Consider the following 17,239-nt stretch of genomic DNA (forward strand, 5'->3'; position numbering starts at 1 on the left):
CAGTTAGGGTTTAGCAGGGGCACCACATGTGGGAGAACGGTTAGGATGATCCTAAGGGCCCATCATTAGTTCTTTATTTAATTTTCTAATCTACATTATTATTATTATTTCATTGGGCACAACACTTCATTGGATGTGAGGTAATGTCCTTTGATTAAACATGAGACAAAATAAGATATAAACATCTATGTTGTTTTTTAAAGCTGATTTTTCATGTTTTTGGCCAGAGGACAAAATTAAAAAAAAGCATAATAAATCTAAATCAACCAGCTTACCATGCATGCAAATCAAAAGTATGGAGCAGGCTGTTAAACAACATTCACATCGTGTAAGAAACTGAGTGAAACAAAGGTTATTTACAAAATCCTATATACATGCAACTGCATATTTAATATATAATATAAACCATCTTTACTTTATCATTCTTGCTTAACACACTAAGTCTATGGCTGTGATGACTGAATGATGCTTTTCTAAAAGTAATATCAGGGTTAAAATAATTATTTGTTTAGTTAATAAAACCGTCTAACTTACAAAATCTCAGCGTGAGTATAGATAAACACACGCATGTACTACACCTACAGCAGCACGTTTCAAAGGCACAAGCCAGCTCTCTCATATTTGCCCCTATTTGGAAATACGCACCACGCAGGCGTGTGTTCGATTACGTTACCGCGCTTTGCTGTTGCGCATTATGTCCACTAGAGGGCAATACAGAACCTATCCTCCAGCGCCACTCCGTGAAGCTGCATCCAAATTTGAGCGGGCTATGTCAAGGTAGAGGGACTAAGCAACACTTCACCGGAATATGTAAGATTTTAACCTTCAAAGTAAATGTCCTCCCACACTTCAAACAAAGCATTGTTGAGAAGTCCTGTTTCACAAGTCAGAGACCATTCAAAACAAGCTGAACAAAGATGATGGATCCTAAAAGATTGTATAAAGCTAATTTAAATAAGGTTTTCTTGGCATGACAGGAAAAGCGTAATGACAATTTAAAAGTGGTGTACATTCAATCCCAGTCAGAGTAACACCGAACAAGCAGGAGGAGGAGGAGGAGGAGGAGTAACCATAGTTGGGTCTGTGACAGAGAGAAACCACACCATTGGTGAAAATAAAAGCTCCATTGACAAAACCCTGGGCAACAAATTATTTAAGTTGTTATGCCTGATTCTTTTAGTGATTACGTTTTCGATATTTTGGTTGCGTTTTATTCTGAATATAATAGCTGGAAGTCGTTTTTCTTCTTTTGTCTGGCTTGACTAAAGGGTGCGTTGAGCGCGGTTTGCTGTGAGAGATAGTAGAGAGAGAGAGAGAGAGAGAGAGAGAGAGAGCACCCACCCTGGTCACTTCGTCAGTGCATATCAAACCCTCCTTCACTCGGCGCCTCCGTCCAGGCATTTCACCTCTCCAAAAGGCCGTCTAGCTGCTGGGCGGACCTCTACTTTCACACTCAAATTTAGTACAAATATCCACTTTCTCTCCGGAGCTGTCAAAGTAGAAGAAGCGAGAGACAGGGGAGCGACATGGCAACGACAACCTGTACGCGATTCACAGACGAGTATCAGCTGTACGAGGAGCTGGGGAAGTGAGTACCAGTTGTTTTGAATGTGTTTGTGGTGCTTGTTGTCTGTTTTTAACATGGTGGAAGGTTGATTTCCAGGCAGTGCACAGCAGAGCAGAGCAGAGCAGCGCTGTGTGTGTGTGTGTGTGTGTGTGTGTGTGTGTGTGTGTGTGTGTGTGTGTGTGTGTGTGTGTGTGTGTGTGTGTGTGCGTGCGTGTGCATGCATGCATGTGCGCTTTCTTTTCGGAATGACAGCTCTTAAAATACACTGCTCTCTCTCTCTCTCTCTCTCTCTCTCTCTCTCTCTATCTCTCTCTCTCTCTCTGTCTCTCTGTTAAAGTCAACTTTTCCTGGTTTCAGACGCTTGCATGTTCAAAATTAGAGTAGTATGCCCTTTGAGATTGAGTATTTAAAGATATTCTGATGTGTTTTTACTGAATATTGGCTTACATGAGTATTGGTAAATGGACTTGAGCTATAATGAACTTGTATAGAGTTTTTTTTTGTCTTCTCTTCTGACTACTCAAAGTGCTTTTACACCACAAGTCACACCTACCCATTCACACACTGATGGCAGAGGCCGCTACCTAAAGAGTCCATCAGTATAAACGAATCCCTTTCTTACACATTCATACACTGCTGATGAGGCAGCGGGTTAAGTATCTGGCCCAAGGCCACATCGGACATGTGGCTTCAGACGATGGGGATCGAACCCCCGACTGACTGAGCCACAGTCGTCTGGTATCGAGTTCTTCATAGTTACATCATGTGACAGTTTCAGAGTATGATTTCCCATGGAAAGGAAAATAATGAAGAAGGCCAGGTCATGATAGGCATGAGACTCTTAAGTTTCTTTTGGAATCTTTTTTTGCTGTGTGGTAGCAGATAACATAAGCTATGCAGTTCACTGGCACCAGGCAAAAACAACTCCCATATTTTATTCTCTGAAGCGAACGGTCAGTGTGAACTTTCTCTGAAAGCTGTTCATTAAAGTTCAGTCAGGTCACCAAACCCACTCCTGAGAGCTGGTTATGCACTTTCTCTTCATTTTAGCATTACAGTAATCTTATCACATTATAAGGAATGTGCAGAGGAGTCTGGGGAACAATAAAATCACACTGACTTGTTTACATTGCTGCTGTAAAGTGGATATCTCTATCACTGCTTGACTACATGCAAGGCAACCTTTATCGACCGATAGATTGCTCCATTAGCTGTTTAGCATCAAGCCAGGATCCACGTAACTATTGCCACAACAATGTAAATCCTCAAACCCAAAGCTTAGCTATTTCAACTACGGTATACAGTATGTGATGTTTTCATCTGGGACTGTCAGGAGTTAAAGGTCAGAGTCTGGGGCCTTACTCAAACCACTTATACCCTTTTATTTTATTTTTCATTTTATTTATACGGCTCATTACCATATTACATGGTATGGTGCACAAACAGATCCCACAATAATAACAAAAAAAACAGTATCACAAGGCATTGTCAACATATAATATCATACATATAAATACATATAAATGTATAATATCATTATACATTTTAAGTTTAAGTCTTACAGAAGTAACACATATGATATATTTTTCTGTAACCCTCTTTAGTTGTAGGCGTAATAATGGTATCATCCGCATACATCAGTTGTATAGTGGTGGTTTGCCAAACCATCCAACAGTGAGTCTGCACCATAGGCTGTAAATAAACATTGACAAAGCCTCCATGACGTCACCCATTGGTTACTGAAGGGGACGCTTCAAGCCTCCAATGACGGTCGCCATATTGAAAATGGGGTCTCAACCTATATGGCGGCCCGCCATAGTCTAATCTGCCCTGCTAGCATCAGGGAATTATTATCAACTATAGGAACATTTAAAGTACAGTTTACCCCGTTAAATGTGATGTGTGGCTGCAGTAGCCTACACCGGAATGTGTGATTGTTTTTATGCCCGTTCCCTTGTTTCTAATACCTCCTGCAGAGTGTTACAACTCTCAGCCGTTCGGAGCTTTTCAATCGCTGCGCAGGTTTCGGAGGTTTTAAACACAGCCAAAGAGGTTTGATCAACCTGTCAGTCAAAGCAGCATAACTAGTTGTAACAATAGATTTCCAAATCCTAGCTGAATATTCTTTTAGAACCTGCAAAACAACTTCTGAATGAGTGGAGCAAATCAATTTTGCTTTTAGACGCTGTGCAGCTCAGCAGCTCAGCGGCTCAGCTACTCACCTGTTGTCTTGCAAAACTGCACTTTAAGTTTACTTACAAGTCTTCACATTAGATCAGACCTTTTTTTCAAGACTTTCTCTTCCTCATTATGTCAAAAACGAGCATTTAAAGATAAAGGTGGGTCCGCGGACCGCACTTGAGAGGGAGAGGGAGAGAGAGAGAGAGCTACGGGCGAGCGAGAGTCCGGGAATGTGCCATTGCGTATGTAAGTGGACGGACAAGAAACCACGTCTGGACCTTCAGTGTGAGGTTTGATGTCTGTTGAAATGTTCTTAAGTTGTTTGAGCTGCTGTTAATACTCTAAGTATTTAAAATACTGAACATTACAATTTATTAATAAAATATGCTTTTGCGCAGCAAATAGTATGACGTCATAACATTGAAGCATGTTGTGGAGAAATTGGACAAGAGGCTGGAGCTGGAGAGGAACGATAATCATAACTGAAAGAGGAGTAGGAACACTATACCGCAAATTCACTTTGTATTTACATTCATTTAGCTAAGTGCACTACAAGAGCACAAAATTGATCCATTTAACTTTAAAATGTACATATTTTTTCTCCAGGGTGTGCATGGAATCCTGTGGGAAACACTGTATTGCTAAATTGACAGCCAGTTGTGCAAAAAATGAATATGCTTAGCTGTGATGTTCTGCTACATGTTCAGATCATTGAGCTGAAGAACGCTCCGCTGTTCAAACTGAAAAGAGATGGGCCGTATCCGAATTGCCAAGTACATACTCAATCTTTCAGTAGGCAGTAGGCAGTACGTACTATCCGTGCTGTATACTATTTAGTACCTACTATTCAGTATGCACACACAGAAGGCAGATATTTGTTAATTCTAGCTTAAAAATTGATTCTATTAATCCACGCAACCCGGAAGTTAGTACCCATACTGAAATGTTCAGTATACTGAGGTGGACCCAAAATATGCATACTGAATGACCACGAAAGTTCAGCATACTGAAACTCCATACTGAATAGTACGTACTGCATACTGAACTGTGACAATTCGGAAAGGGCCATGATGTTCATTCAACTCCTGTTAGCTCCAAACATGTCTATTTGACAATATAACTATAGTGAGCTTAGTATAGCCTGACTGCATTGTAAACAAATCAGTTGCTCACATTTGTATTTAGCAACAAAAAGCATACAGTCATAGCATATCCTTGGAATAGTTTGTTAGGCTGAACGGTGAGTTAAGCAGTAACGAAATGATAATTAAATGGAAGGTTTTTTTTTTCTCCTAGAAACTGGGTCATATTTTAAGTTCACTGTTCTGTTGTGAATCAAAGCTGGCTCCAGTGAAATGTAGGCTACAACGTTTTCAGAAGTGTCTTTCAGTCCTGCACGGGGTGCGTGCCTTTTATCTACACACTGATTAGGTAGGTTATTAAAGATTGGGCTGTAATCAGCATACATAGCTGCGTCTCTGCTTTAAAGCCATATACACAGGAATGAGACCAGGTTTACAACATTGCATTTCAGCCATGCTCATTTCATCCCTCAAGTAATACATATTATTAGTAGGGAAGGTTTTGCCTGCCTCAATCCAATATACTGAACCCAGTGAGACTTCAAGCTTTTGATTAAAAAAAAAAAAAAAAGTGTTCAAATGTGTAGGCCTCTTCTTGCTCAGATAAATTCGAGTTTCTACACAATGCACTCCAGTCAAAAGCACCGGCTTTGAAGCTCCCTGTGAGAGAGACTTATCTGCACAGCCGGCACTGCAAAATATCTCTCCTAGACCAATCTTATTATTCACACAGTCACATAAAGCTTAAAAGGAAAGAGCGCAGGTGTGAATGGCTTGGCACCCTCACGATAACGCTATCCTCTGTACTTCTTTAAGACTCATCCGACATCTGAGGAGAGCTAATTGTTGCACGGGATCACTCTTTAACGGCGTCACTTTCTTAGCAGAGCTTGTGCCATTTAAGCAGCATTCTTTGCATTAGCCCGTTTTCCAGTGTTAATGAAATATGTGCCATTCTTTATTACAAAACTTCATCAGCTTTTTGTCGGTACCATGTGCTGAAAGAGTAATGAAACGCTGAGAGACTGGACTACGCTGAGTTCTGTGTCTCCACAAGTAAATCTCCTCCTGTTGTTACTTTTTCCAAGTCTCCAGCTGCCAGTTTAGAGCAAAGCAACGGACATTGTGTCAATAAAGTACGTTCCACTTTAAATAAGCCTCTAGACCGAAAGGTTGAGGGTTCGAGCCCCAGCTGAGCAACATGTCCGATGTGTCCTTGGGCAAGACGCTTAACCCTGCATTGCTCCCGCTGCTACTGTGGCGGTGTATGAATGCTGATGTACGCCGCTTTGGATAAAAGCGTCTGCTAAATGAATTGTAACATTGTAACAAATAAGTGCTTCATTTCTGTGACTTTGTAACAAAGGCTGTAACCAGCTTAGATGCATCGATGTCCAGAACTTGGTAGACAAAATTAGAAAGTCGCTGCCCATCTAACTTTATAATAAGACATGGTCTTTTTTTTTCTTGGAGGCATCTCGAAGTGCTTCGTCAGCCTCTCTTTCTCGCATGTCGGAAGGTGTGAGGGAATTGCCACGGTTGTGGAGACACTCTTGTGTCTATCACTAAAACTTGACCCCACCTCCCAAATTCAAGAATCAAGAAACTACAACAAAAATTATCACTTGTTCGTCTGTACTCCCTGACAGACAGATTAATTTGTAAACAGGTTTAAGTTGTAGATTTATTCACTAATCTTGCAAGTAAACAAAAGAAAACATTTTCCAGTCATGTTGTAAATAAGTTACATATTTACTATACGTAGTCTACAGAATGCTGCTTGTCTACAGCCTACAGCTATAAAGATTAAAAAAACTAAGTTAACAGGGGCCAATGCATAATTTAAGTGGTTCAAGGCACAGATCATTATTTTACTTTACTTAGATTTAAAGATCTAATGTCATTGAAACATATCTGTGTGTTTGGAGGGTTCCTGCTTTTTGGACCGATGCCAATCACATCCGTGATGAATTTAATAAAGAAGACTTATCAATGTGCTGCACGATGGCGTGCACAGTGGTGCAGTGGTTTTTTAGAGTGGTCACATCACAGCAAGAATATCCCTGACAAGGCCATTCTTTGTTGAGTTTATATGTTCTCCCTGGGGTTCTCTCAGGGTTCTCTCAGGGTACTTTGGCCTCCTCCCACAGTCTAAAGAAATTGTCATTCATTAGGCTAATTGATGACTCTAAATTGCCGTATGTGTGGGTGTGAGCGTGAATGTGTATATACAGTATGTCAGACCTGTGATTGTCAGGCGACTGGGTGAACCCTGCCTCTCACCATATGACAGCTGGGTTCGGCTCTAGCAACCTTAATTTGAAGATTCTTGACTGCATACTTTCTCATAACAAATTCAGAGTGACATGATGAAATCTGACTCTAGAGTCATGTTTTATGACTTGCCTGTTAGACAGTATGATTCAATTATGTTCCTTGCAGTATGTGTGTTTGTGTTTGAGCCTGTTTCAGCTTTTCTCACACACGCGAAACACACACGCATGCTTCATATAGAATATGCTGACTGTGTATGACAAACCTCATGGGGGCTTATTATGAAGCTACATTCTGGCAGTATGTTCTTTGAACGTAGATCGCTGGAGCTAACGTGGGCAAGTGACATCAGGTCTGTTCTGCATCCAGCCTTGAATTGGCTAGCTTGACAGAAAAGGTTTTCTGCAAAACCTTAGCCACAAAATGGTTCAATGAGACCAGGCCCCGCTCTCTTTTTGATTCATTAAAAAGTAGTAGGTGTGCAGATGGTAACATTCTTTAAAAGTTGATTTATAATGCAACTCCTGAATTTTGTGAGTATGATGTCATGTCAATAGGATGTCTGTTTCTCTGTGGCAAAGTTGTCCACTGATTTCAATGCTTACTGGATGTTTTTTGTGTGTTTCCCAGGGGAGCATTTTCAGTGGTGCGCAGATGTGTGAAGCTGTGTACAGGACAGGAGTATGCTGCCAAAATAATCAACACCAAAAAGTTATCTGCAAGAGGTAAGCACATCCATCTATCAGCATTTTTCATCACAGGTTTTTTTCACATTTAATTTCCTGACCACACGTACTGTCTTGGAGATGGGAACTAGTGTTCAGTGTACTTGATGATTTGTAAAATACAGTCTCACTAAAAAACAGTAAAGCTGAATTTCATTCCCCCCCCCCCCACCTACTAACCACAATGTGTAACCGCGCAAGAATGACTGAATTGTTCATAGTTTCTTTTGTCCCAGTGGTCAACTCCCCACCAACAGTGTAGACAGTTATATAAGAAATATCAAAACACTAATGATCCTTTTAGATGGTGCTGCGTGGGACAACATTTTATCACACATGGGTGTGCAAGACGAATGAGCGGTCACATTGGAAGGAAACAGCTTTTGTTGTACTCTTATTAGCTAGAGCTGCATTGATAAGCTGATTCATTCATGTGTCGATCAATAGAAAATTGGAAGCTTCCTTTTAAAATAATACAGTTGTTGGTTGGTTGGTAAATGTGAGGACTTTCTCCTTTTCTCTTTCAGCACTTGAAGAGGTTCTTGGTTTTTGACTGATGTTGGAAGCATTTTGAAGAAATTGCTTTGAGAAAAGTTTTTTTTTGTATTCCTTTGTCTGAAGACGACTAGCAAATGTGCAGGATCAGCATTAGATGAGCTGCACTGCTTTGTCCAACAGGACGCTAAAATATACACAAATGAAATGTCCTCACAGCAGCTTTATATGCTCACTGAATTCTTTAAGCTTTGAGCTCATTTGGTAAAAGGAGTAAGGCTCATTCAACAACTACACCCATTATAATTACCACTGAATACAAGTCCAACCTTTAAATGAATTACTTTATCTATGTGTGTTATGACAGTTCGCAGTTTGCATTTATTACCCATAAATGTTTTACTGAATAAAAACAGAAACATGAAGCACCTTGATTGGTGTCACATGCTGCTCAGCCAGTAACGGTTTAGGCCAAAGCCAAGGCTAAATGCCACGGCCATGAGAAGTGATCTGGCTGCACAGCGCTCACTGTGGCTCTGAGCACTGCACTTGCCTCGTGTAAATCTCCTGCTGCCTCTCCAGCCCCGTAACCTGAGCCCACTGCCGATTCCCTGCCAGGTGGCAGCATGCTGTCACTTGACTGTTACCCTGCCTTTTAGACACACACACACACACACACACACACACAGACACACACACACACACACACACACACACACACACACACACACACACACACACACACACACACACACATACACACACACACACACACACACACACACACACACATACACACACACACACTCTCACACACTCACACATACATATATGGTGCCTCTGCTTGTGTGTGAAAATGTTGAGTGTGGTGGAGCAGGCATTTTAACAGGCATTTGCGAAGGGTATCAGCTTTAAATGTCTGGTCATATCTGTTTGTCTCAATCAGGATCACATGATCTGGCTGTTAACCTTTTTGTGTCATTTATACTTAGCTTTAAATAATTCTTAAAATGTCAGTAGTGTATGCAGTGCATGAATGAATTTATGTGGTTTGTTGTGGGGGTTAAAACTAGTTGCAAAGTTTGTAAAAGATTAATTGACAATGAAGATAATCATTACTTGAAGCCCAAAAACTGCATGGTATGACAATATTGATGTGTCTAGCCACTAATTTAAAGTTTGTTAAATGTAGAGCTCTGATGAGTTTCAGCTTTCTTATTCACCTTCGACCCTCTTGATTTGGAAGCGGCTAGTTACTTAAAAAAAAGTGAATCTTCACACAGAAGTAACATGTGACTCTTCAGTTTACCTCGACTTTTATGGCGCTGCAGCTTATACTGCAAATACATTTTCTATTTTGGTTCACTATCTCTGTTTTTTGAGCGTTATTTCCAGCCTAAGATCAGCACTTTTTATGTTAGCTGACTGTATAATACTTGGTCTGAACCAAAGGAAAGACAGGTATTGTAAGTGACTAGCTTTTAAACATGGTGGAGCATTTCAGAGCTAAAAGCCAGATAATGCCCCTCAGAAGTGAACAAAAACAACAGAGCTAAAAGAAACATTTCTGAAAATCAAGAAAATCTAAATTTCTGATATCAGTGCACAACACAAGTAACTGATTGTCAAACAGTATGATCTAAAAATATTGAGAACGTGGCAACTTTTCGAAAAAGGTTATTTTTCTGGCATTTTTGTTTTGTCACCATCAGGCTACCTAAATGTTTGAAAGGTGAAAACATTGACAAAATTGACGGATTAACATCTTTAAGGGGATGTGAAGAACGTCTGCTTTCAGTGTTCTGTACTATTGTCATGTCATTGTCAAGTATTTTCCGTTTTGAATGTGATGTGTAATACCTACCAAAAAAGTGTGTCCACAACTCAGTAAGAGTTTATTATAATTTACCTTTTGTGTCAAAACAAAAACAAAATCTAATTTTTAATAATCGAAGACAAACTGCCATTAGCGTAACATTTCTGTACTTTTTTACACTCTAAATTTACTTTTGAATGCTGTGTCTCTTCATGCATGGCAGCAATTTTGTCAATCTTATCACATTTTAACTGTATATAAGGGCAGTCATGAGCTTTTAATGAGATTAAATCCACCCTAGATTATCCTGATGCTATTAGCATGAAGCTCAACAGTTAATCCTAGCGATTGGCTTGATGTTACCCAAAGTCACACACACACACACACACACACACACACACACAGATTAAGTAAATCACCTGAAGGTTCTGCTATCATTGGCCCTATATATTTCACTCTGGCGGTGTTGAAGTGCAGCTGCTTGTAGCTTTTCCACTGTTTTTCTGAGCCACATTATAATCTCCCTGCATGTACATTTGATAGGAGGACTGATCTGACCTGACTTCGTGGTGCGCAAGGCTTGTGCTGTGCTCCTTACTAATGGATGAGCCGAGCTCTGTGAAACAGCAGAGCAGCGGCAGAGCTGCTGCATACTACTTCTACTCTAGGTCCTATTTATAGCCCCATGACCTATCCGACATGTGCTGCTACTGCCAGGTTTATGGCACTCATAATGACATGCTGCTCTTATTTAGAAATGGGATTTATTTAAGTTTAGTTGTCGTTATATTTCTGTGGTAGGAGTTAAGGTCAGTGAGCTGGAAGACCTGGTTGCAGCAACTTGAAGAGAAGTGTTTGTTTAGGACTGGCAGATGGAGACAGCAGCCGAGGGAAGGGAGGGGTCAAACGAGAGAAGGCACCCCAGGCACTTGGCAGCTGAGGGCCATGCGCCTGTACGCCTACATGCCTTTAGCACGGGACTCTCATCTGACTCTCTGTCTTTCTCTCTCTTTCTCTGACACACTTGCACAGATATTCAGACGGTCCAAGCAGAGGAGCTTAGATGATGTGCTCAGCTGACTGCAAACTGAATGTTATCAAGAAAGCATTAGAGCAACAACAGGGAAATATTTATTTTCTAATTTTTCTCTAAATACTTGAAGGCATGACTCAAAAGTCAGAAAGTTGTGCAAAGGTGATATAAGAACACACAGTCTGTACTTATTTATACAGATATCTGTTTAAAAAGGTAAAAATAAATAACAGTAATGGATACATTGTTTTCTCTGGTAAAAAAAAAAATACAGGCTCTGAAATTTTCTCAGAGATTTGAGAAAACAGAAAAAGTTACCCTAAGTCTGAAGCACATTCTTATCAGCTCAGCTGTGGGGTTTTTTTTTGCAATGCAAATTCATCTCTTATGGTCAGGAGACTGTTAGAAACCAACTTAATTAACTTTCAAATTAAGCTTTGAATAAAATAAAAACCTACCCTTAACATTATGAAATGAAACCTTTGCTCTAACAAATCAGCTGGGTCAGGAATTACTTGCTGCTCTGAACCTTCTCTGACAATGAGTGTCAAACTTTTCCTCTCAATGTTAAAGTTAAAAAACAGTCTTAATGTTAGATATGTGGCATGCAATGATAAAAATTATTATCAACAATGCACAAAAGTTGCAATGATGTAAAGATGTCTTAAAACTATTAAACCAGTGTAAAGTATTTGTACCTAGTTTTTAACACCTCTTTGGATAGCATTTAAATGGTGGCATCCTGCCTGAGTGTCTCTGAAAATGAGGAAGAATTAGAGACATTACAGTCACATATTGCACATTGCATATCTGTCCACAAAACCACAGTTCTCCTCCGTGCGTAACATATTCGAACCCCCCTGCCCCACTGCGACTCCCTGCAGCTGCAAAAACATTAATGCCAATCCAACACATGCCAGGAGGAAATGTAGGACAGGTCTGTTGGGCAAGGCCTGCAGCCAATGACAGAGCTGGATTTATTGACTGTGATGTCTGGGCAGGGGTTGCTGTATGGCTTTTCAGTTTATCATGAAAGAGAGTAGCTGTACTTGTGTGTGTACATGCAGGTGTGCTCCCTGTAAGTGTGTGGTGTTCACCTGCAATGCAGTAGCAGTTATCTGACCCGGTTTGGCCAGCCAGCTTTGTCTCAATGTCACATAACCAGGCCAGATGAAGTCATGAACCCTACTATTATTTAGACTTAATATATAGAGACAAATCCTCTAAGGTCATATTGATACTGCACCTACACAAGGAGAAACTTCAAAGATATTTTCTCTTTAACCTAAAACATACTAGATAAGAAAATATTTAAAGCATTACTCCTGGATTATATGACGATAACTGTATGAGCGTGCTCTCATGTGATCTTTTAAAAATCTCACTTGCTCTCACAGGGAAACGAGTGTGAATAACACAGAGCCTGACAACAAACAACTGTCGAAATACAACAGAAGTGAGAAAAAAAAAAATGTGTCAAAAAGAGTACAAGGCTCTACAACTCTGGATAAGAATGGTTTTAGAATATCATGGTGTGGTCAATATGAATTTTCTTAGCTTGAGTTTAGATTTTACCTTTAAATTGTCATTATTTCCAGCTCTCTTTTCTAACTCTAAAATGTATAAGAAATCCAACAATGCTTATTTGCCACTGACTTAAACTTGGCTGCCTCGTGACCTCCCTGACATTTCCCAACTGGCAAGCGCCCTGCTTCTGTTGAGAGTCCAATGTCCTGAACAGAATGGTTATATCTGGCTGTCTTTGTGGCGTTCTTTTTACATCTCCTCCCCTCTTGAGACCTCCATCCTCACTGATGATTAACCCAGTTGTGTCCCTCTTCTCTCTGCTCCTCCAACATATAGATTTCCTCAGACACTACCTACTGTAAAGCCGTCTCTGGTTATCTCACTCGCTGAACACTTAGTTCTTGTGTTCTTCACCACAAACCATCTCCTTTTTGTCCCTTTTCCCATGTTCTCTTCCCTTCCCCTCAGGACCAGTCGTCAGCCTCTTCTCCTTTCTCATCTAATTCTTTATTTAACCTGCTGCATCAGAAGCATAAGAATAGTACCTACCTACCTAACCGGTTGACTGTTTGACTGGCTAAATGAAAACTTGGCTGTTTCAATAATCCCACAGATAGATGATTTTAGACCAGTCAGATCTGTTGACTTCCTGATAGTAGCAACCTTTTTCGCTTGCTTTTTTTTTTTTTTTTTTTTCCACCTATAGGAACGCTAAAGTGACAAAAGCCTGCCAGCATTCTGTAAAGCAACACTAGATACAACAAGATACCAGACCTTGTGTTTGGAGCTGTGTGTTTGCATGGCAAATTAAGTTTGAAAATAGGCAAATACATTTGGACTCTGTCATTGGATTATTTATGTGTGTTTTGTTCAATATTTTAAGGCTACTGTTAAGAGCTGTTAGACATGTTTAGGTGCAAAAGTGTAAGTTTATTTCAGAGCTGAGAAGGGTCTGTTCTCAATTCCTTTGAAGACAGTCAATTATTAACACTAGGCAATACACCTTGAAGGTTACATGTTCATCCCATTTTTATTTACCTGTTGGTGCAAAAAAGACACCTTCAGGTAAAAGGCTTTTGGGGCATGGTTTCTGTAATCACTACATTTTGATGCTGAGTCAAATCCAGATGCAGCTGGCGGATTGGCACACTATCTGCCTCCAAAGATACAGCATCTTTAGAGATACAGTTGAGGGAAGCTTAAATAAGACCATCCTAAAACGCCTTAATGTTTGATCCACTACTCACCCTCACACCTCTCCTCACCTCTATGTTATCTCACACAATGCAGACTGTATATCCAGTTGTTCCGTCTTTACGGAGTGAGCCAGGCAGCACTGAAACTTGAATGAGTATGGTCTGCAGTGGGCAGATCGTCTGTCAGTCACTGTGTTTGCTAAAGGTTTATCTCCCATTGATCCAGCAGGCCTGATAAAGCTGGGATAAAGAACACGGATAGCAACCTTCCTTGTAAAAGAGGAGGTTTTATATCTCACTTTAAGTCGATCCCTACTAGCTGTAAATCCTAAAACTAGTTCACTATGACTCGTGGTTTTCCAATCCCAAAGGATCTGAAGCTAAAACAAGGATAGTTCATCATGTACTGTACACCTTTTTTCTGTGGTCACATATTTGTGTTTATGATTGAACCAGTCTGTTTCATATACATGCTCTAATAGCTTTTACCATTTCATTTAGCATAATAATATCCCCTTCAGCCTGTAGTTCTTCAAAGACGTGCAAAAAACAAAGGCTCAGTCGGCCATCTGATAGACTAAGCTCAGACAAACGGTTGCACTTACTTGGAGCAAATTCTCTACATGTAGAGTAATGTGAGCAGATGCCACTGACAGAATGGAATGCGATACTTGTTCTTATGACATGTAGTACGATGTCTAAGAGTGTACAACACAAGTTGGTCATTTTAAAAAAGCCAGATTGAGTCGGTCAGACCTGGCATGGAATCACGGCAGTGCTTGGATGGAATAGATTAGGGCTGCACAGAAAGGATAGGCAAAGTGTGATGACATTGTTCAATATTACAATAATGATATGAAATGCAAAAGGAAATATATCAAAGAGTGCATTAGCTTTAACTCAGAGTGTCTATGTCTGTCTGCTGTGCTCAATGATTTACATTACATACCCAACATTTCCCCTGTGAATCCAAAATACTTAAAGTATCTTTCCACCACTTATTGGCACCGATTAGTCTGAGTGATTAATAAATCTCCAGCTTGACTTCATCAAACTGAATCAAAGTAAAGTGAAAGCATGGCCATTGTACAGATCTCTGTCCAATACATAAACAAGCGGCTGTGGCAACAAGTCCGATGTGTCCTTGGGCAAGACACTGAACCCTGCATTGCTCCCTCTGCTTCGGTGGCGGTGTATGAATGGATTAGTGTTGTACTTACTCTCTGATGTACGTTGCTTTGGATCAAAGCGTCTGCTAAGTGAATTGTAACATAAATACATAATAAGGGGGTAGATTGTTTACATAGAATAATTCTTCTCATTCATTGTGATGAACTCAGATGTTTGCAATAATACGATCTTTGTTTTGAACAGACCTTATTCCTCATGGACCAGCTTTATTTTAGGTGCAACCTCCGATCTACCTTTCAACAATGAACTATTTTGACACTGGGGAGAGATGTTTGTGTTATAGTTGTTGACAAGTATACCGGTAGATAATGAGTGATAAAATAAGTGTAAATGTCAGCCTCCTCCTCTTCTAACATGGAATGTTTGTTTTGTGTTTAACATGTTAAATGATGTTGTTTAGGTTATATTTCTAGGGGTGGGAAAAAAAAACGATAAATGTGAAAATCGAGACTCTTATCTTCTGAGACTTTAAATAGATTCATAACTTCCAAAAATATATATATATTCTTTTTTTTTGGCTAATCAGTCACTCGCTGCTAACTCTTTAACTCAGTGGAATGCCAAATGGAGCAGCAAAAAAAAAATCAGTCTCACTGAAGATTGAGTAGATCCTGAAGTATGTCCAAATTTAAAAAATAGACTTTGAATCATGAATCCAGAATCGTTTTCAATCGAAAATAGATTCTGAATCCAATCGTGACCCCAAGAATCGAAATCGAATCATGAGACACTGAATCAAACTGACAACTTATGAAGATGCCCTAATTTTTTTGTTTATTGAGTTTGTCCTTTAATATTCATGTACTTCATTTGTATTAACAGGGTTGATATGATATCAACCAATCAATAAATTAATTATTCTTCGTCCATTTTACTGAATGAACTGTGGCGGAAATGCTATTTTCATTTGCATCCAAACAAACCAAAAGGGAAAATCAAACAACATATCACCAGTGAAATGAGTACAGTGGTGGTTGCGGTTGGTAAAACAACAGCAGCATTATTAATGTGTTGTTCTGCCAACAGATATTCAGTAACCAGGCTTTCTTTCTTCCTCCTCTGCCCCTTTAACAGTCCTCCACCGCTTACTCCCTCCTGTCCTCCACTTATAGGCTATAATCACAGGGCTTACACTTTACTGTCACTCCTCAATGCCAGTGTAAATGTGTGTGCTCGTGTTTTTGCCAGTCTACTTGTTTTGTCTCATGTATTGTAGGTTTGTACATATATTTATACATATATATGTTTGAGTGTTTCTTTAAGCCCATGCAAGTTGAAAATGGATAGAAGTGAACACATGCATTTCCAAGTTTGTGCTCTCTGCTGAGCTCTGCACGCCTGCACATACAGGGTGGTCTACCCCCCATGGTGTGTGTGTTTGTATGTAGGTTAAGATTGCTGCTTGCCATCGAATCCAGGTCATTAGCATCATTATGCTGTTATATAAGCTTCACATGTGCATAGATGTAAATAGGGACGGACAATATATCAATATATATTCAAACATATACAAAAATATAGGGTAACACAATATCATATATATATCGATATAGTTCATGGTGCATTAAACAACAATAAATGTTTCTTTCGTTCAGCCCCCAGTTCACCTGTTTCTCCTCAGCCTCTCTTCCGCTTTGAGCAAAACTAAAAAAAACACCTGCATAAAAAAAACACACATAACAGTGTTTCCCCTAGGTTTACAGCGTTGGGGGGGTGGGGACAAGCCGACATGACGACACAAACACTTGAAGGAATCTTGGCGTTCATGTGTTACTTTTAATGACAGCTATCCTTTTCTATTGGAAAGGTATCATTAAATGACTTCTTACCCTGATTTCCGACTCTATCTACTATCATTTTTTTTAATTTATTTTGTTACCTGACCTTCAGGGGGCACCCCCCCCCCCCCCCCCCCCAATATAATGGTAGGGGAAACAATGCATAATATAATAATGATAAATAATAGGTCCACGGCTCTGGGCAGTACAGTGACAAAAGTATTGTTACTTTTGGCAACCCTTGGAAAAGTATGAATTCATATTTTTTTCTGGTAACATTTTTTGTTAATGTAATGTTTTTTTCAATGATCTGCAGGTGGCAGAGAAATGCTGACAGACACAGGCAAAAATACCACTGTTAGATAGTAAATATA

At 39.8% G+C, this 17,239-nt stretch overlaps 1 protein-coding gene across 48 annotated transcripts in view; it reads left to right on the forward strand.

Moving 5' to 3' along the window:
* Positions 1 to 1,298: 1,298 nt before the first annotated feature.
* The window catches only part of camk2b1 (calcium/calmodulin-dependent protein kinase (CaM kinase) II beta 1), a 71,587-nt gene continuing 55,646 nt past the window's right edge, over positions 1,299 to 17,239 (forward strand). For 26 of the 48 annotated variants that reach the window (XM_065947998.1, XM_065947992.1, XM_065947959.1 and 23 more), the window contains exons 1-2: positions 1,306 to 1,588; positions 7,735 to 7,829. In XM_065947998.1, the coding sequence (XP_065804070.1) occupies positions 1,527 to 1,588; positions 7,735 to 7,829 (157 nt within the window). In that variant the 5' untranslated portion in view covers positions 1,306 to 1,526. Of the gene's footprint in view, positions 1,589 to 7,734; positions 7,830 to 17,239 lie in introns of all 48 variants that reach the window. The other 22 variants (XM_065947841.1, XM_065947792.1, XM_065947836.1 and 19 more) reach the window with 7 other exon arrangements.

Source organism: Labrus bergylta, chromosome 2, assembly GCF_963930695.1.
Source record: "Labrus bergylta chromosome 2, fLabBer1.1, whole genome shotgun sequence".
NCBI lineage: Eukaryota > Metazoa > Chordata > Actinopteri > Labriformes > Labridae > Labrus > Labrus bergylta.